This window comes from Falco biarmicus, chromosome 7, assembly GCF_023638135.1.
Source record: "Falco biarmicus isolate bFalBia1 chromosome 7, bFalBia1.pri, whole genome shotgun sequence".
Lineage (NCBI taxonomy): Eukaryota > Metazoa > Chordata > Aves > Falconiformes > Falconidae > Falco > Falco biarmicus.
The window spans coordinates 53,507,843-53,528,573 of NC_079294.1; the positions used below are offsets into that span (position 1 = coordinate 53,507,843).

Here is a 20,731-nt window from a genome sequence, read left to right on the forward strand (position 1 = left end):
TTGTGAGTGAACAAGTCGCAGAAACTGCCCCATGGGTCATAAAGTAATTGCTTTCTGAAAATTAATCTAGCATATTTACAGAGCAAATCAAAAAATTTTTCAAAAAGGAGAAAATTGCGCACTGTGGTTAAAGTCTTTACCTTCATATCAAGAGACTGGCCCAGGACAGATCACCTTCTGCACTTGAAATTGCTGCAGATACGTTACTGCTGGTACTGCCCTGCCAATATTCCAACAGCTTTACTTCTAACTAAATTTCAGTGCCTAGCTATCGGAGAAAACCTACATAAATCTGATAAGCAGTCCATAGGAGTTTAATACTACCTTATTTTTTACATCCTTTCAACACCGCTCTTTAGGTCTTGAAGCATCCGAACCACCTAAGCTCTGATATTCTTTCAAAAAAAAAAAAAAAAGTCTGTTTGGAATTTCTTGTTTGACAAGCTGATTTCATAAAGCATCTTTGACAGAAGACAATTACTGTATTATACTTTAGCATCTTCTTTAAAGATTAATTTACCTTATATTGAAATGCATTTTAATTAGTTTTATCAAAGAGTAGAAAGCAGGCTTAGATGGGTTGTCCATCCTTTGAGTGTCAGAATAATTTCTCTAAAATCTTTGTCAAATGTTTAATCTCTGTAATTTACTATAATTTAATAAGAACACAATTTACTGGGATTCAGGTACTCAGACCCTGCCAAGCTTTGCAGCTGATTCACCCTCATACCAAACACTTAAAATCTCGCACATACTTAGTTATTTCTGCTGACTCGTCCTAGCAGCTAGATTAGACGATTCTTCTTCACTCAAAGCAAAGCTGAAATCCTCAGTTTCTTCCAGCCCTTGTCTTACATAAAGAGCCCGGAGTAGCACAGAGGGTCTTGTCAGAGGCTTGCGACAGGCTCTTCCCAGCACCAGCGCCGAGGGTGACAGCTCTAGGGCTGTGTGCCTGCCACCCTGTCCCAAGGCACAGGCTACTGAGGGGCAGAAGCAAGATGATGATGTGGGGACACAGCTCTGCAGAGTGCTGTCCCTAAGGACAAGACAAGGGCAGGTGACTGCAACTTTGAGACCACATGCAGGTTGACTCCAGCTGTGAAAGAGATGGTACAGTCTGGTTTGGTCAAACGGCTGCTGTCAGTATGCCTTACTTCCCACTGCTTCTGCCCCTTCTCCTCCAAGCTGCACACCCTGCTATTGGCTTATTCTCCTCCATCCCCTTGTCTGCTCAGCTTTAGGCTGCAAATTTCCTTCCTTCTTCTATAGGAGACATAGTCCCTGCCAACTCCTTACTTCTGGCCCTGCTCCCAGGCTTTCTGCCCCTGATTAAAGGGTAGAAAACCTCCAAAGGAGACCACGCTTTCTTTACATAATCTATTTAATAATCCTTTTCAAGTAATTCAAACTTCATTCTTACTCCTGAAAAGATCTCAAAAGGGACTCCAACGATTTAAAAGACTAAAATCTGTGTTGAATTATTGAATACAAAGGATGACAAAACCCACTGTTGTGGACTTCCACAAACATACCCAAAACACCACAAATGCTGCCAAATTCAGTCAGTCAAAACAGTGAGTCATAAGTGACTTAAAAGCCATAGGATTTGGGTTTCTTTCATGTTTTTTCAGGTCTGACAATTTTTTCGTCCTTTCTTATTTAAGTTTTTGGTATATACTATAACCAAGTTCCAAAGCTGTTCCACAGTTACAAGGGAGGGGATCAATGAAAATCTTCCCCAGGAAGAACTTTAAAAACCCCATACCATACACATCAGAAAGGCTGGACTAAAACTACAGTAAATGGCAACACCGTACCACTGTGCAGCCCAACTATGCACCCTACTGGTGTTTTTCCAAAATTACTATGAAAATGCATTTTGTGAACAAAAGGGAAGATTCTGTTAGTCTTCAGATTCCATTCGGTCAAAAGTCCCTTCTATTAGGTATCCAGCCCCGCAATCATTTTATCATTTTTATGGATGTGGTAAGGTAAAGATTGTTCTCCCTTCTCCATACCATTAGAAATAACCTAATTCATCTCCAGGAAAGGTGGCGCACACAAAGAAATACTGACTAGACTGCAGGTTCTGTAATTTTTTTAATTTCTTCAGGCTTCTATTTGTAAGCCGCAAGGTAATTACTGCCCACTTCAGTCTTCAGCCTACAAAGTAGTTTACACAGCAAATTTCTCTCAATGCCAGGTAAACTTTGGTAGAATTCCAATATACATGTCGGTGTTTTTCTCTTAGCACCTCTTCAATCAGAAAGGCCCCAGAAACTTTTCTGGTACAAGAACGATTCCCTCCTTGCTCCCCGCCCTGTAACAACTGTTGCTAAGATGAAAACTCATATTACTGTTGAGCATCTCCACAGGTAACTTTCAGATGCAACTATCACCTTTAGTTTGTTGGTAGTGCTTTAGGATGCCACCTATCAGGCTCATTCATTAGCCAGGGAACATAAAAACTATCAATTAATGGGTCTCATTCTTCTCTTGGTCATCTTGTTGCTCATCAGCAAGGAAACGTCTGAGAACACTTCTTTGCACTCCAGAAAACAGGAACACCTGCATTAAAGAAGTAGCCACGTCTATTCTCAGATGTTCTGCTGAAATTTGTTTGCTTTCTCATCTACAGAACTACAAGCGAACACCGCATTTGTCTGAGACTTAGGATTACCACAATAATCTTAAAATAGAATGCTCTCTCCTCCAATATCACATTATGAACCATGAACAAAATGATGACAACTAATATTCTCAGAATTTTTTCTCTGCTTTCCAAAAGCAAGTATTTGTAAAAAGACCTATTACTCTCAGTACTCTTATATGTACTTTATTTCAGTCAAGGTATTTCCTCGATGGTATTTCTACTTAGAACGTATGACCTTTAAACAAACATTCCAGATCACGCTCTTTGGGTGAAAATGCACTGCTCGAGTTTCCTCCCACGTGTTCCCCTACAGCACATTTGTTTTGTTCAGTCCCATGTTTATCCTGCTCATTCCAGTTTGCCAACATTCCCTCATTTCAATGAGCTCCATTCCAATGTCCTTATACACAGTTTCCTCCATTGACGGGATGCTGAACATCCACATCCAACTTTAATTAGAGCAGTCACAGAAGAGTCAGCATGGGTGTCCATATTTTAACACCAATGTAACTATAGGCCTTGAGAAAAGGTGATTTCAGGGAAAAAAACCAGCTCAATTTGGTGAATATTTTAGGATATATGTCTGCATGAAAGTGAAGAGGTAGAAAAGCAAACACTTCAGCCATCCCAGCCTTATTAATTTTAATTGACACATCTGTACTAGTGTTTTTCTAACACATTTTAACATATTTAATGCCTAGAGAATTGAATCTTCTTCTATGTTTGTAGAACATCTGGTATAGTGGGGACTCTAATGCTAACAGGATGCTCCAAGTACTACTGTAACATAAATAATAAGAACCACAAAAGCTGAAGATGAAAACGAGAAACAAGACAAGCTGTGTAAACGTTAACGTAAAAGTCATTACAGTCCCTCAGTAAGGAAAATCATTAAGGGATAAAATGTAACTGCAGATCTTCAGCCGCTCTTTTTAGAAGTCACGAAGTACGATCTGGTCAAGGACACCTAATGCCTCATCCCAAACTGATGAGGGAAATCCCGAACTGCCTGAGGGCACTGGGGTTGTTTAGCCTGGAGAGGAGGTGGCTTAGGGGGACCTTATTGCTCTCTACAACTACCTGAAAGGAGATCGTAGGCAGGTGGGGGTCGGTCTCTCCTCCCAGGTAACAAGCAACAGGACAAGACGAAATGGCCTCAAGTTGCCCCAGGGGAGGTTTAGATTAGATATTAGGAAAACTTTCTTCACTGAGTTTGGTGAAGCACTGGCACAGGCTGCCCAGGGAGGTGTTAGAATTGCCATCCCTGGAGGTGCTTAAAAAAAATCCATAGATGCAGTGCTTTAGGGATATGGTTTAGCGGTGGGCTGGGCAGTCCTGGGTTAATGGTCAGACCTGATGATCTCAAAGGTCTTTTCCAACCTCAACAATTCTATGATTCTATGAAACCTGTACAGTGTGTTAGTCCCATCCATTTCTTGAAGACCCTTTTTAAAGGTATGGTCTGAAAACACAATCTCCATATTGAAAAACCCAGATTAACACCAGAATCAGAAAGTTTGTAAGAGAGATTTCTGGCAGGGAGCTACTTATAATGCTTTGCTAGTAATTTACACTTGCAGTTGCTGCCCACCCCTGTATGTCTTCACAAGACAGTATGTATCAGCAGCAGATGTGTAACAACACAAATTGTTGCCACTTTTGTGAGCGCTCCACAGAGTGCAGGCACCATTCTAAGTACTATGTTAAATGGAAAAGTTTGCAGTGGTAGGAGAAAAAAAAATGAAGCTCTTGTAAGGGAATTTTAGCTGTTTGGGATGAAATCCAACAAATTCTCCTGACTCATCCATTATCCTCCTGGTTTTGCACTTGTTCTGAAAAATCGCCTGTTTTCTATCCCAAACTGTTATTTCTCCGTGCACCTATCTTAAAGCCCCAAGACTCCCTCACAGAATGCACAGCAGCACATCTGAATCTACAAAATAGACACTTCAGAGGAGATTAATAATGTCAATACGAGATTACAAAGCACTGGCTGCAAAACTACTGGATTAATGTATCACACTTCTGGGCATGCACCTGTGAACATACAGAAGAATTGCTACCAAGTGGAGAAATGAAGGCAGGTCAGCCACGGATGCTTGTATCCCTGGATTCCTATTGCTTTGCGAGTACTTGATTCAGTAGTAATCATTCAGGTACCCAAATCTAGTTTTGTTATACTGCCCAAAACTGTTGCCAGTGAGTGTAGAGGAAATACTGCATGCAGTAATTGGAAAGATCTTTTAGTAAGGTGGTGCAATAGGAAAAAAACTGATTTAGGCCACCCCTACAGTACCTTCTAGATAGAGAAAAGAAAAGCCATGTATTGCTCTGGTTACGCAAACACTGGTAGATAACCAAGTTGAACCTAGTCGAACTTGGTCAACCTAGTTTCACAGGGATCACATGTTTAAGAATAAAAGAACATAGACTGCATATCCAGTTACAAACTGAAAAGCTTTCACACAGCTGTTGAGGGACTGTTCATTTGGGAGCTCACATCCTTACCTTGTTAGAGTAAATGAATAATGATTTCACAAAGCAGTGTTTTACTGCCCACGTGTACCAAATATGCCTAAAAAATGGCAGCTGAAGTCAGGCCTGGGCACTTCAGGCAGCGTCCCACTTTGATGTATATGAATTCACCATCACCTTATTCTATATTCATCAGTCAGGTCAATGAATCAAGACACCAGCTTACAAAGAGGGGAAGAAAATTCACTCTGTTTGCAGTTAGGTTATGCTGTATGATCTCCACATTACACTGGAGTATGAGTCGTATTTTCCCTTTGTCTGAAGAACTGCAAGAAATCTCGCTGAAAAGCATCTTGCTCAGACTTGAGTACTGTCTATTCCTAACTTACCTTCAGAGCAGGTTCAGAAAGCACTCTTTGGTTTCTTAACATTTGGGCAGCTCCAAGAGCATATCTTCTCCTTGCCGATTTTTCCCCTTGTCACTAGCAACCTTTCAGCCCCCTTCCCCTGGACTGTCCCCAAGGGCAATGAAAGGCAACACAACATTCAGCTGGAGAAAGTCAGTAGATACCAAAAGTTAAAAGTCAAATCTTCATAAAATTACAAACACTGTTTCCTATTCACGCAGTGGCATTCACCACAGTGAGAACAGCATATGTACTTTTCAAATTCTCTAGCTCTGAGGGGTGCTAGATAAGTATAACGACAGTGCAGCCAAGACTGCTAAATTTATTACAGGAGCCTGTGATCCCAATAGTATATTGCTAATAACAGTGCCAAATATCCAAAGGCAGCTGCTCTTTAGAGGTTATCCAGTCCTGTATGCTCCCTCACGGAATACTGCAGAGCAATAAGCAAAGGCATATTATACCAGTGGGAGAGGCAAGCTGCTCTTCTTAGATATAGACGGACAACAAACATCCAATATTTCTTTGAAAAATCAAGGAAGACTGTGCCAGAGGACAAAAAGGACATCTGTGCCAAAAGAAACCAGAATCTCTGCAACCCAGAAGTGTCTTTGCTGCTGCAAGAATGATGAGCCATCCCACGCTAACTGCCCTATTCCATTAAAGCAGTCTAACTCTAGCTTATAAACAATTTGTTTTCCATTCACAGCCCCCGACCTGAAAAACGACAAATTTCCTTGGACTAAAACAACCCAACAATCTCCTAGAAGTTTGCTATGACATTTTTGCAAATTCATGCAGTCTGAATTCCAAGGTGCTTACAATCAATCTTTTTTATTTTATTCAGCATTTAGGTTGAAGACTTCAGTATTGGGTGGAATGTACTTCCTTTTCAACTTTCAAAGCATAGAATTTTATTTTAATTATTCTAACAACATTTTCTTTATTTTTAATACTTTCCCAGTGACTGCAGCAAAACCTTACGCTACAGCCCATATTTCAAAAATTTTTTTGCCTGCTGAGAGTATCCTGTCAATTCTTCTACATTAGTACTGGCGCATCCTCTTAAAATAAACCATCTGCTAAAGGCAAATTTCTTTGTTCCTTGCCTGGGCACACTGTTCAGCCATTTGGATGACAAAGATGGGGAAAGGGCTAGATATAGAATTATTTGGAATGGTGAAGAATGTTTTAAAAAGCAGTATTTTATTTAAGCGATAAGTGACACATTCCTGAGCACCCACCAGGGCTTCTAGAGAGCAAAGAAAAAAAGTTGGTAAAAGCAGACCTTGACAGGGTGATGATGACATTTTACAACTGCTGTTGAAGGACTGCCTGTTTAGGGTCAGGTCCTGCTCTTGGAGATGCTTGCTACTGGCAGAGGCGGCATAATTTGACAGGTAGAATTTAGTCAACAAAACTCTAAAATTTACGTAGAGAACATGCGGTCAAGAAGTGACCTTAATCAGTAAAACTTTGTATATTAAATGCAAAGTGCATGCATGTGTAAGGAAAGAAACATAACCTGGTGCTATGAAATATCCACTTTGAGACTGTTCTGGTAGCAGTTCTGAGTAAAGTCTCTAAGTCATGGTTATGGAATACTTTGATTAGTACTTCTTCTATAATAACTTCAGGGGGAAAAAAAACCAACAACAAACCAATTTCAAAATACCTTCTAACAAGGCCAAATGCATTCCAAGATCTTGTTCAGCTTCCCTCTCAGCTTGCGCTTTAATATTTGACTAAGTGTATCTACGGGCTTATCAAAACAAAACTGAGTATGACTGCAACATCTGCAGACATTCCGTAAGCACCTCCATACCAAGCTGGCCTGTGTGACTGAAATGCTGCTTGACGAGAACACCAACAGGTAAGCACTTTATGAGAATCCCATTTATAGAAAGGCTCACTGCTTAAAAACTCCTGAAAACCTGAAGACTTTCATTATAACTGTGGCTATTGTCTTCATGCCTAAGTTATGAAGATACTCCAATTTTTCATGTAGATCAATTCCCTTGTTTGTTTGGGTTTTTGTTTTTGTTTTTTTTTTTTGGGGGGGGGGGGAAGTCTGCTGTTCATTTCAGTGCACAAACAATTTTTAAATGTGTGGGGAATACTAATATTCCCATCCTTAACCAGAAGGGTTCCTGCAGTATTGCTGGGCACAGACCAGAGATCCCGTTTCCAAGACAGTAACAGAAACGAAGTATCTGAAGGTCACAGAAAACATGTCAATTTTTTCAATGGAAAAAGTAGCCAGAAAACTTTCTGCCCCATCGAAGACTGCATGCTGAGGCTGCCTGTACTTGGATTATAGGATCATTAGTATTTCCATAAAATTATTATCTTTGCAGATGTCAACGGTGCCCAGATTTAGACATGTATTTCATGACAGAAAATTTCCAGCAGCTTTTGCAAACAAAAACATCATTTATTTTTAAATAATAAAAAAAGAATTTTAAAAACCTTTAGAATCATTAATCACAAATTCTAGTTTCCAAAAGGAAACAGTTCTGGTAAGGCCAAAAATTTGGCCAAAACTAAAAAAAAAAAAACCACAAACAAAAAAAACCCAAAAAACAAACCACTCAAAACCCAATAACCTAATAAAAATATTAAAATAGACATGCTACCAGGATTCTCAGCATGGACATTCTAGTGATATATCTGAAAAGCCATTCTGACACTCCTTTTATTTGCTATTTTTAAGCACAAGGCTGAGAGCCTGCAACAGAAATTGTTGCAGTCTTTGTTTCCTCATATATAACCAATCTGCCTCTCTTTGAGCACAAGAGTGAAGAAAGGTCAAACAAATAAAATCTACCAATAACAGGAAAACAGATTGAGCAATATAATCTTAACTTCTACTCTAGAAATAAATTAGTGGAGAATTTCTGGCATGAATGATAAATGCACTTAGACTCAAAAACAGTTTAGATTCACATAACATTATTTAGGACAGAAACAATAATTTACAACATAAATATTAACATTGTGTTAGGCATTACATAAGATATCTCATCTATAACAAGAAACCTTGATTTTCAGGGGAAAAAAAACAGATTAGCATTTACCTAAAGAAACCTATATTTATACAACTGGGTTTTTCCCCCCCCAAGTCATCACATCAAATTACTTTAATACAACATTGATCATCATGTGGATGCTACAGAACCCAGTCCAGAAATTAAGACATTCAAGGGAGCTCACAGAGATACCTCGAAAACAGAGGTAGTGGTCATTCCCAATGGGTCCCTGGGCTAGTTGAAGGACAAATAATTGGACTTTCATCCTGCTTGGGGCTTCAGTTCACTGGAAGGTAACTGCATGTGCACTGTAATATTGAGACTGAATACATTATACTAGCATCCTATACAACCATACAAAAGGGATCTGATCTTATATAATTTAATTATATAATTTAAAGACACACTATACAACGTCCTACATATCTTTAGACATTTTAAGAAATGAGAGACCCAACAACCATACACCAGATATGATGATGTTGAAGTAATCGACCAGGTACTACTCTAACAAATGCCAAAGAATATTTCAGTACAGCTCCATCTGCCCCAGTTCATAATGTCATTCTGAGAAGAAACAAAAATAACCTGAAAAATGTACTCCCTCAAAAATATATTCCTAATTAAAATAAAAGGTAAACCAAGTTGCTAGTAAAATCACTATTATGGAGCTAATATCCTTGGTAGATTTAAAGTGGAGTGCTGAATTTATTCAGAAACATAAATCAATCATTCTGAATCACTTCAGAAATACAAATCAAGGTCAATCACAAGTTAGAATTTAGCGAATTAAATTACTCGTTCATTTATGGCTAACATCCTTAGGTTAATCTTAAGGCTGCATAAGCTTCACCTAGCATTATGCTTGAGACTTAATAATTTGCCTGGACATTTAGAATATTCTTACATAAAACTTTGGATTAATTTTTTTTTTAAAAAAGGCAAAATGACAGAATAAACAACGCTGAAAATATTCTCCTCTTTCCCAGAGGACCTGTAATCTTGGATCAAAAGCCTACAGTTTTTTCTCTTTCCATCAGTATTGTATTTCAAAAGTTGTTCCAACTACATTTTAAAAAAATATAAATTTTCTCTGAATTTAAGACTTAACTAGAGATGTTAAAACCAGTAATATGTATTTTTCTGTTTTCTACATACTCAACCAACAAAATACAAAAGAAAACGATAAAGTACTTTCATTAACTGTAAATGTGTTAATTGGTTAAATAAAACAAATATTTTATCATTTAAACTAACTTAGGTAAAACTGGCTCTACTGTATAAGGTCAGTGCTGTGTTCATATATCCATCAATAGATGAAATTATTATTATAATAAATGAGTCACAGTACAACAACATTGTGAAGCAACTAAGCTGCTATTGAGGATTAAATTCTCGGAAACAGCTGCATAACCACCACACTTCTCTGAACAGGAACAAATTAAGGGCATCCACAAGACTCCAGCTGTGCTAACGAATTCTTCCTTCCACATCTACAGAGATGATCAAAATACCTGCAGGACTTTTTGAAGAATGTCAGTGTACTTATGTCTCCATCCTAAGAAATCTCTCTGATATATATCATTTGTGTTATTATTCACTTATCATTTTACTAGTTTTACAGACACATATTCAAATTAAAATGCTCAGCAGGAAAAATCAAGACAAATGAAAATATAAAACCAGAAGAACTTCATTAAAAAAAAATAATATCAAACTACAGAATATCATCTGCCACCTCAGAAGCCATTTAATAAGATGATTCAAAGGGAAGATGAGTTTGGGTTAGATTAAATAAAATACAAACTGCAATAAATCCATGCTCTTCAGTACACACGAGATTGCCTTGCTCAGCAATATGCTCTATGAACTAGTTAAGTAGTGTAGTACAGCATCCTGTTTTGATCACCAGATTTTTTCACTGGGGCTGTGAGGCTAATCACAGCAACAGTTACCCAACGTACTGGCAAGGACATCTCAACCAACAAATCAATTCTTCAGCCTGCCAAAGTGAGTGGGCAAGTGAAATAAAGATGTAATCACAAACATCCATGAAAGTTAATCACTAAAACCTCTAAACAGCCTTGAAAAATAAAGCAGGTGACACTCCTAGTAGCAACAGCCACAGCAAAATAAGGTAGACGCTCACAGCTGCTCTCAAAACACTTGGGTGCACATGCACCTCCTTGCACATCGAGCATGCTGGGAACACACATAGCCCCACAGAGAGCATGCGAGGTCAATCACTCCATCCTGCTAATGAAAGCAGGCAAGCACAGAGGGAAATAGAGTCTTTGCATCTCTGCAAGAAAGCATACAAGATATCATACCCATGCAATGGCATAATACTACAGTCAACTAAAAACCGATGTTATAGGTGAACATGTGCACCTTCTATCTGAAAAAGGCAATCATGCATTAGCTAATTCTCACTTTCTCATTATCTTTTCCTTTGTTGCCTCTTCCATTTTGCCATGCATTCCACAGTGCTTTATGCAGACTGCCCTTTGTACTTGGTTGTCTCTCTTTTCTCCTCTTTTGGGTAATCTCCTACCCTACTGTGTTACTTTTGTACTTTGCACGCTGACACCCACTGACCTCTAAAGCAGTAGTGCGTGGCAATTCTAGCCAAATTCACTTCATTGTCAGTACATGGTGAGAAGAGACTAAAAAATACATCTGAAAAAGGTAAGACAAGAAAAGAATGGGGGGGGGGGGTAAGAGAGACAGCATTTCTATAGCATTTTGCAAAATTTTTCCTTGGAATTCCACCCCAGTGCAAGTGGAAGTACGTTGGAGATCACCTGCTTCACTGTGACTGTAGGTTAACTGAAAACTTGCTGTGTGCATGTTTATTAAGAGCAGGCTAGCACCAGCTGCCTCCAGAAAACATGCAGAACTGGACTTCCTCATACTGAAAATAACTGCTGCTCTGATTTCGAAGGAGAGCTCCTTCACTCACAAGGGCTGATCTTAGCAGGAAAGTGTTATGTCCATATTCCTTCAAACTCACGGTTTTCAAGATGCTGAATATAGTAATTTTTCAAGTCCAATCAAAAAAGAGTTCCAATATTAAAAACAAGGAAGAAAATATCTTAGACGTTCCATCTCCATTAAAGTTAATGAGATGAGCTCCTTATAAATGCTTTCAACAGTCGCCCTTCCCACCAAACATCATTGCTGTCTCACAGGGAAAGAAGGGTGTAATTTCTCTGCATCTAGGCCCTGTAAGGGTGGTCAATGTTTGTAATGCTATGAGCCATGTTCAAGATCTGTCACATGCTCAGCAACCACAAGATCCATTCATATACCTCAGACCTGTCATACAGACTCCCAAGGTAGTTTACACACAAATAAGGATGACAGCCCCCCCAGTGCTCTATCACACAAGGCAATCCCAAAATGCACCCAACATGACCTTCAGAAGCCCTAGCACCAGTGCAGCACTTGAACAGCTTGAGAGCCATATGCAGCTAAAGAATCAAAGGTTAGTCACATCTTACCTATTGTTATAAATAGATTGTAAAGTCCTTAAGAATAAACACTTTGTGTTTGCACAATGCCTAGTACAACAAAAGCCCTGTCGATGAATTGGGCTCAGAAGTGCTGTTGCTATACAGGGTAGCTTGTGCGAAGACAGTTTGTTTCAGTGTAATGAACATTAAAATACAGATGTAATAAATATTAGTACGACAAGCTCATCCTACAAGGTAATATGTATTCGACATCTTTCTCTGAAAGCTGATAAATCTATACTTTTATCATTTCTTCCAAACTTTCTGCAGTGTGTGGGTTGCAGATCACCACTTACCAATATTCAACAAAAAATATAATTTTACTTTTGTTTAAACATACCACCAAAGCTGAGTATTTCGAAGACTAGTATCTAGGGAAGCATAGCATCATGATACTCCTTAAAGAAGAAAAGGGCAATAGAACAGGCTTTATTTAATTTGTGGGAACAGGTCCTAATCCGACCAAGCAGTAGCACTAATGAATGGAGAGGATAAAGAAAAGGATGCAAGAAGTTGAAGACAAGATACACATTTTAAAGGAGCTGCTGTACTATCACCCTGTGGCTCAACATTATTTCACCACTTTATCTTCTTACTTGCCTTCTTAGCAAAATGATAATGAGAGGCATCACTATTACAAACCCCAGTATCATCCACTTAAGACAGCAGAGTTATCACTTAGAAATAAAACCCTGATTTTGTCAGCAATCCTGCAGACTTCTACGACTTGTGATCAGGGAGAATATTTATCTCCTAAAAGGATGTTAAGGATACTACAGCATGAGCCAGCTATGGGACAGTAACACAGGTATGCAATGCACCAACCAGGAGTCACGAGCACTTGGGGCTTGCAATAAGCAACTGCAGCAGCAAGCCATCCAATAATGAGGTTTTATAGGCAAAGACCTCTAGTATTCTTAGCTGTATCATCCACACTAAAAGCCACAGATATAACTAAAAGCTATTAATATCACAAACTTCAGATTTTATTAACTGTGGTAAACGAGACTTGGCAGCATCACCTCATCTCAAGATGACCACTGAAGGCACACCACCTCCAAGTCACTCTTTGGCCTCCACTGAAATTTTACACATGCAATAGGCCCTTCGCTGTTTATCCCCTCCCTTGCAAAGAACAGTGAGCCTCTCAGCTTAACGCAGCTCCCACAACTTACCCCCTGCCATAGCTCAAGTCACAGTAAAGTGGTAAATATGGTATTTTCATGTATTTAATTTCTGTATGTGCATATTGCATAGAAACCCAGAACTTTCCCACTAGGGACACATTTCTTCACACTTGGAGAAAAGAAAGCATAACTTATTTTTTATGTCTTTCTGCCATTACAATTTGTCCTCAGCAAGAATTTGCTTAATGATAAGAAACAAAAGGTTTTTTAAAAAAAAAGTTTGGATGCACATAGGCATTACTTATTTTAAAGTGAAATCCAGTAATATTCAGCATTATTAATGGAGCTCAGTCTCATTACACAATAAATAAAACCAACAGTTCACTGGATGCTCAAATTACTTTGAATTTGCCAGCATGTAAGTTATGCACATATTTCAATACAAAAGTTTTCATCTTTGTTGTGCATAAAATGGGTATACTACAGCATAAGACAGCTGTAAAGAGGAAGTTTTAAAAAGTTTTTTCTCCTCATTGTGTAAAAGAATTTCTCACTTCTACTAAATCTTTGATTTTTAATTTTATTCTGTCTGCTAGTGCCTGAGCTTCCTTACTAGAAAAAGATGCTTAACATGAAAAACATTCAGTTCTGTGAACAATCTGGAAAGATTCAGGCATACTAATTTCCTCAATTATTTCTTTAGATATATTTCTAATCACAATCCCAAAACAATAAAAGTACCATTAAACAATATCAAGAAATATTTCAATGTGACTGTAAATTATGTAGCAGCAAGAAAATCCATATTTATAACTCTGATTTGTGTGCTTAGCTATTTGAACTTGTATCATCCCTTAACATGATGCCACAGAATAAAAAGTGAGCTTCCCTTCCTGATCCTGATTATCAATACCTGACTATTAACATATGAATTTATACATATACATACTCTACACATTTTTATGCTACAGATACAGACATGCCCCATTATTATCCATCTTAAATCTCTTTGCAAAGGTTCTATGGCATACAAGTTATTATTTTTACCGTTGGCTATTATCTCTTTTTCTTTGAAGGCCCCAAGAGTAGAGATAGATTTGGATAGAACTCCTTAATAGGACCACACAGCTGAAGACCTATATAGCACAAGCTAAAATTGTTTCAGTAATTTTGTTCCCTAAGGGAATTTTTAACTCTCCATAAGGTAACGATTACATCAATATCACTGCTATCACAACAGTTTGCATAGACACACCAAAACTAGGTTTAAATTAGACAGCGCGAGTTACTGACAGCACAGAACTGAGCACCAGGTCACTGCACGTGGTTCCCCAGCTATGGGACCCAGCTTTGCAGTACCCACACTGCTAGAAGAATCCGGACACCATGCAATACACCAAATCACAAATCCTTACTACTAATTTCATGGCTTCCTTAAATAGCCATCAACAAGCTCTTTGTCCCAAAGACAGCACTACAAGACTTCCTAATTAGAAACAAAATGGTGCTGAGAAAAAAAAACACCAATTAAGCTATTGGCATCATCTGTAAAAAGCATCACACGGAATGATGCAACATACTCAAACCATTGTTTTGCTTTAGATAAAGATGCTTCCTCAAATTGCATCCGAACAATTTAGTTACATTGTTTATATTACCATGTAATGCCAGACAGTATCTCCACATCACTGTTGATTCGTACATTTTAAAGACAGCATATATTTCCTATCTCCCTCTTTCATCCTCATATTTAATAACTGGCTTATAATTTAACCTAGTCTTTGACATTATTTTAGTATTTCAAAACTACATCATATTACTATATAACAATATTATTTTGGCCAAATTATCCCGTTACTTGAGAGGTGTAGCTTGTAATGGCTTTTCAGTAAAGAATTTTTGAATACATACTGTGTTTGGGACTAATTATAATACTTTGTAAACAGTACAAATAGCAAAAAAATCTACCCCCATGTCCCATACTCTTTCATATTATCAGTTTCTTTTCTTTCATTATTTGAATGTAAACAACTCCTCCTGAAGTAAAAGTGGTATAAAAAACTAGTCCAGTTTTTTCTCAGTTCAGCAAGATCTCTAAAGCATCACCTATCATCATGATGAATTTTCTGAAGGAATAAGACAAACATACCTGCACCCTAACCAAAGAGAAAAAAATAAGTATATACCAATACTGCTTAACCACAGGAAGGGATCATCTGCGATACTAGCTTTTAATTGCTATAAGCATACACATCTTTTAGGAACATTTATTTCCTTTCTAGTAGTCTTACCATAGCCATATACAACTAAAATAATGGTGTGGGGTTTGTAAAAAATAAACTATTTTACTTTAAATGCAGCTTCCAAATTCTAAATATAAAAACAGGATTTGAAAACCTATTTCATATTTCCTCCATTTCCAGTTAATTTCTTCATCTTATGCAGATGGCAATATTAAAATCTGACCTCAAAATTTGTATCTCATGGTTGCTGAAGAAAAAAAACATAGTTATGCATCACTAATCATACAAGCAGCATCACTGTTCTTAACGTTTGGCAGCGTAGAACTGCAATTACAACATCATTAAGTACAATACCTCTTCTAATTCTGATAAAGAGATAAACCCACTGCAAGAGCAACAACTGCTTTATCAGCAAGATTCTCAGAACTTCGTAGAGGATAAATGTAAAAGATATGGTACTTACAGTGAATTCACAGAAATCAATGCTATCAAGACTTTTACTTCTGTGTATTCTCCCTTTTATTCTTCTTAAAGAGGGCTTTCCCTGACTTACACTACAGGTAGCACCATTGGGATTTTCAGAAGATGGAGTTACCCTGCCAAGCAAAAAGAGCCACATATCAGACAAAGAACATATGTTTTTATGGAAAAGAACATTGCCATGCTACACAACAAAAGCATGCCATTCCAAACCTTATTTTTCAGTCACTGAGTGCCAAAATAACATCACAAAAGTATTCAGAAATCTAGAAATCTAGCTCCCATCAAATCTACCACTGCTTGCGGATTTAGTCAAAACCATACCACAGTCATAATTTTTGTACAAAAGTGAGAAGCGTCAGAAGAGACAAATTACAGAAAAATATACTTAACTTCTGAAAAAAATAAAGAGAATATATTTCTCTATTAATTCAGCCCAAAACAGAGTTCCGTGATACATATTAATGGCTGCCAGTTAAATCAGACAGTATTTGGCTTTTGACCTTTTCTAGTTTGAGTGCTAACGGTACTTCAGCTGTTCTAGCAATGAATAATGATAAACAATAATGAAATTAAAAGGTTCTGTTAAAGTTATAGGGCTAACACATTAAGGAACTTTATAAGGCCTTTCAGCACACTGTAGTCTACACACAGTCTTAAGGGGAGTCCATAACTAAAATATTTTGAGTAAGCAATCACAGAATGACAGGATGGTCAGGGCTGGAAGGGACCTCAGAGACCACCCAGCCCAACCCCTGCCACAGCAGGGTCCCCTCCAGCAGGCTGCGCAGTCACGTCCGGGTGGCTTTGGGATGTCTCCAGGGAAGGAGACTCCACAGCCCCTCTGGCAGCCTGTGCCGGGGCTCTGCCACCCTCCAGGGAAGGAAGTTCTTCCTCACACCCAGCTGGAGCTGCCTGTGTCCCAGTTTGTGCCCGCTGCCCCCTGCCCTGTCGCTGGGCACCACAGCCAAGAGCCTGGTCCCATCCCCCTGACACCCCCGTCAGGTGTTTGTGTGCGTGGAGAAGATCCCTCTCAGCCTTCTCCTCGCCAGGCCGGGCAGCCCCGGCTCTCCCAGCCTTTTGTCATCAGGGAGACGCTTCAGTCCCCTCATCATCTCTGTAGCCCCTCACTGGACCCTCTCCCATAGTTCCTTGTCTGGAACCGGGGAGCCCAGCACTGGGCACGGCTCCAGCTGCGGCCTCACCAGGGCAGAGCAGAGAGTAAGAATCCCTATTTCAATCCATACTTCAGGGGAATTGTTGGAAGTTGCTAGGGAGTAGTAGTGGGGGTAACAATTAACCAAATGTATTAAGGTTTGTGAGGTAAGTATTTTAAATGCAAAAGTCTCTAGTCAGTCTGACACCACATTCAAAAAAAGAAAAACTTAATTCCAGCAAACATGCTCACCAAGAAACACCTTAAACCATCAAATTCTTAATGTGCAGATTTACACTTGGTTCATACAATTTCTCAACTGCAGCCATAAAAAACTTCAAAAACTAGCTTAAATGAGAAATAATATGCATCGTTTTTGCATTCCCCAAGACTGGACAGCCTTTCAGTGTTTTCCTCTGTAACCATTAAGATTCTTCTCACAAAAAAAAAAAATAATTAAGTACATGTTTAGGTTCTTTTACTTAGAATTAATGGCTTTGGCATGCATATAAATGTTTTTACAAAAGGGAATGAACAGTGGTGATTTCTTACACATATGCATCACCAAAAAAGGACACTGCACAGAGTGGGCCACATTAAGACCTGAAATACATAATTCAAAGTACATATAAATACAATAACCACAGGCTGAATGCACTTGTTCGATCAGCAAGACTCCTAAATCTACAGAGCTTTATAGTCAGGGTAAAAGGTGGTCCTCCTGTTCGTAGGAGGCACGGGTGAAGAAAAAGTTGCAATAATCAAATTTGAAAATGATGACACATCTTTTCAAATCTCTAATTCAATGTATCAAGATAAAGGCCTTCATTTTTTTGTTGAATTACTGTGATTACCAAATCAGTATTTTCTTCTCAGATGCCCGAGTCCTGTGGGTTTTGGGTTTGGTTGTTGGGTTTTTGGGTGTCTTGTTTTTGTTTTTTACACATGCACACAGACACACACAGAGCTTGCTGCAAGTTCTCTTAATGATACAGTTACGTGGTTTAAATGTTTTCCCCCTTGGCTTAATTTATTGCAAAATTCTACTTGCAAAGATAAATATAAATTTCTAACTGAAAACATAACATTCAGATATTTTAACTACATTATAAACTACCTGCTGAAACTGCACCAGATCTTTTTGTTAAATTATATATGGATTAAGTTCTGAGAAACATGCCTGACTACTACAGTAACATAATTGTTCACAGAACAGAAGCTGCAGAAGTGCCACAGATTCCCTGCTAAAATGTCTTAAAGAATTACAAATTTCCACAGACAGACAATTGCTCAGTCTCAACACTTGTTCCACAGAGTGACATTTACAGTGATCGTGCACTTCTATTGTATCAATGTATCTTCTGATACCAAGCTCTCCAAACATCTCTGATAAAGTTAACTCAAACGTATGTAACTGTACATATTCTGAGACCATGTCAAATGCAGATGTTGCAGCCCACAGAGAGATCCACTATTTCGATACAGTTAGAGGTCTGTATTTATTCTCTCTCCAGAAAAACTTTGAGGGATGCCTATTTTGTTATTTAAAATTCGGGTCAATAAATCTTCACATACACCTCTGATGAATTAAATGCTTGGCACATTAGACTTCTTCCTTACACTTCATAGAAAATCTTTTAAACAGCTGTAAACTGCATCAGGCTTTTCTTAATTTTGAACTATATTTCAAACCACTTATTCGAGGGCCTTACCTATAAATGTGCATTTTTTTTACATTACAAGCCTTTTAGTATTTCCTGACACTGAGAAGCCTTTATAAAAAAATAACAAAAACCTTATGTGAAAGAAAGCGAGTAAAATTAAGAGACTAATCAAATTTTTATATAGTTTTAACAACAAACTAAACTAATGGTACATTTTGAAGGCACTTCCACTTGGGAGCTCCACCTGCCTTAAAGCCACCTGAAAAAATTAACTGTCTGCCGTTGGAATCCATCCATCATTTCATTCTGCTGGTGAATAAATTATGGCCATTACTTGTTAGCTGTCGAGATTCATAAAAATGTTTTTAAAAATCACATTTAACTTTCAAAACATGATTTTATGGGAAGAAATACCACAATTGAAAGATTCCCTTCAATCCTTTATAAAATCATTAATTTCTAGGTGTCTTTACAAGAAAATACCGTTCAACCAACCAAAGAAAAATCCAATCAACGTCATTACTGGGAATCGAGAAGCTTTGCACCACATTGTGCACCAAGGGAAGGACATAAGGCAAGGCAGCCATATTTAAAGAATCATGGGGCTCTGGCTCTATGGTTGATGAGGATACTCTGGGAAAAGTGCAAAGAAATTAAGTATCAGCTTCTCTGGCGCCTCTGCTACTCCTACAGTTTTAGCAAAGAGAAGCAATAACAGACCAGAGACAGACTTGTATCTGTTTCACAGTCTTCCCAGAATGCTGGATGCAGCAATGGAACTGTCAAGAATCCATTTCCAGTAACACTCGTGTAGTACTGCTACAGGAACTCTTTCAAGTACTAGAAATTTCCAAACAGAATACAACTAAAAGGTTAAGACACTAAAGTTGCAAGATAAACGCAAGTGTCAGCTTCAGTGAGTCCAAATTCAAGAGATAACGCCTGAAGTGTTTGAGTTTGACTTGAAACTAAATTATTAAAAAATCTGGAAAACAGCTTTTTAAAATCCTCCTCATTTTTGAATCTTGCTCTATGTTCTCAAAGTGTTCACTGTAACCAGAGAAACCAAGATTTTCTATTTAAACAAACAATGAAACTATAATGCAATATTCTATGGTTCTGACACATGAACTTCAAGTTTAAAAAAAAAATTAACTATTAGTGAAATTTACTACATCTGATTATCTTCTGCTTTTGTCTTTTGTTTGTATTACTTAATTGACAGAAAATTAATAAGCGAATTCCTAAGTCACTGGCTGTAGTACATGCATCAGAGGTAGAAAGAAATTACCACAGGTTAAAGCAGAAAGATTAGTAAGAGCCCTCTTGAAATGTATGCAGCATAGCAACTACTTCAAGGCAAACACTCCTGAATCCAAGCCTAAGAATGGTATGTTCAAGGCAGTCTAGCACTTTAAAAGGTAGAATATAGCATCAAGATCTTTGAAGGCAGTGAACAATTCCAGACGCCTTGTTTGAAACATGCTGTTTCTGTTCAAAGAACGTGTTTAATATTCTGGAAACATAACACCTTTCTAATGGAGCCCATCACCGGGATCCTAAATTAAGGCACCCCAATTCATTAACTTTTGGAAATTTTACTCAAGTAAAATTGAACCATTTTGTAAATCCCATTGGGAGCTTGAGGCCCTTATTTATTATCCAAAATTCTTACAACAGTTTCATTGACCTTGTCTGGTTCCTGATCATGTATCACATTACATAACCATGACTAAATTATTTCTCTAGGTTGTAAAATAAGCAAAAACCTTAAATATTCAGCATCTGTATTCCACTGACAAACATGCTACCCTAAAAAAATACTACACAACAGTGACTTCTAGGTGCAGCATCATATCAAGGGCTAATGACTTAATACATATCATAATATAATCAGCTGAAGTGCATATAACATAACTGTTTTTATTAAAAAAACCACCTGTATTTATATTCTACTTGCACATAACTACAATTTATAAGAA

General features: G+C 38.0%; 1 protein-coding gene across 6 annotated transcripts in view; it reads right to left on the bottom strand.

Annotated features, from left to right (window-relative positions):
• TJP1 (tight junction protein 1) overlaps positions 1 to 20,731 on the bottom strand; it is a 198,811-nt gene that overhangs the window by 139,805 nt on the left and 38,275 nt on the right. For all 6 annotated transcript variants that reach the window (XM_056346041.1, XM_056346037.1, XM_056346036.1 and 3 more), the window contains one exon: positions 15,913 to 16,045. In XM_056346041.1, the coding sequence (XP_056202016.1) occupies positions 15,913 to 16,045 (133 nt within the window). The remainder of the gene's footprint in view (positions 1 to 15,912; positions 16,046 to 20,731) is intronic.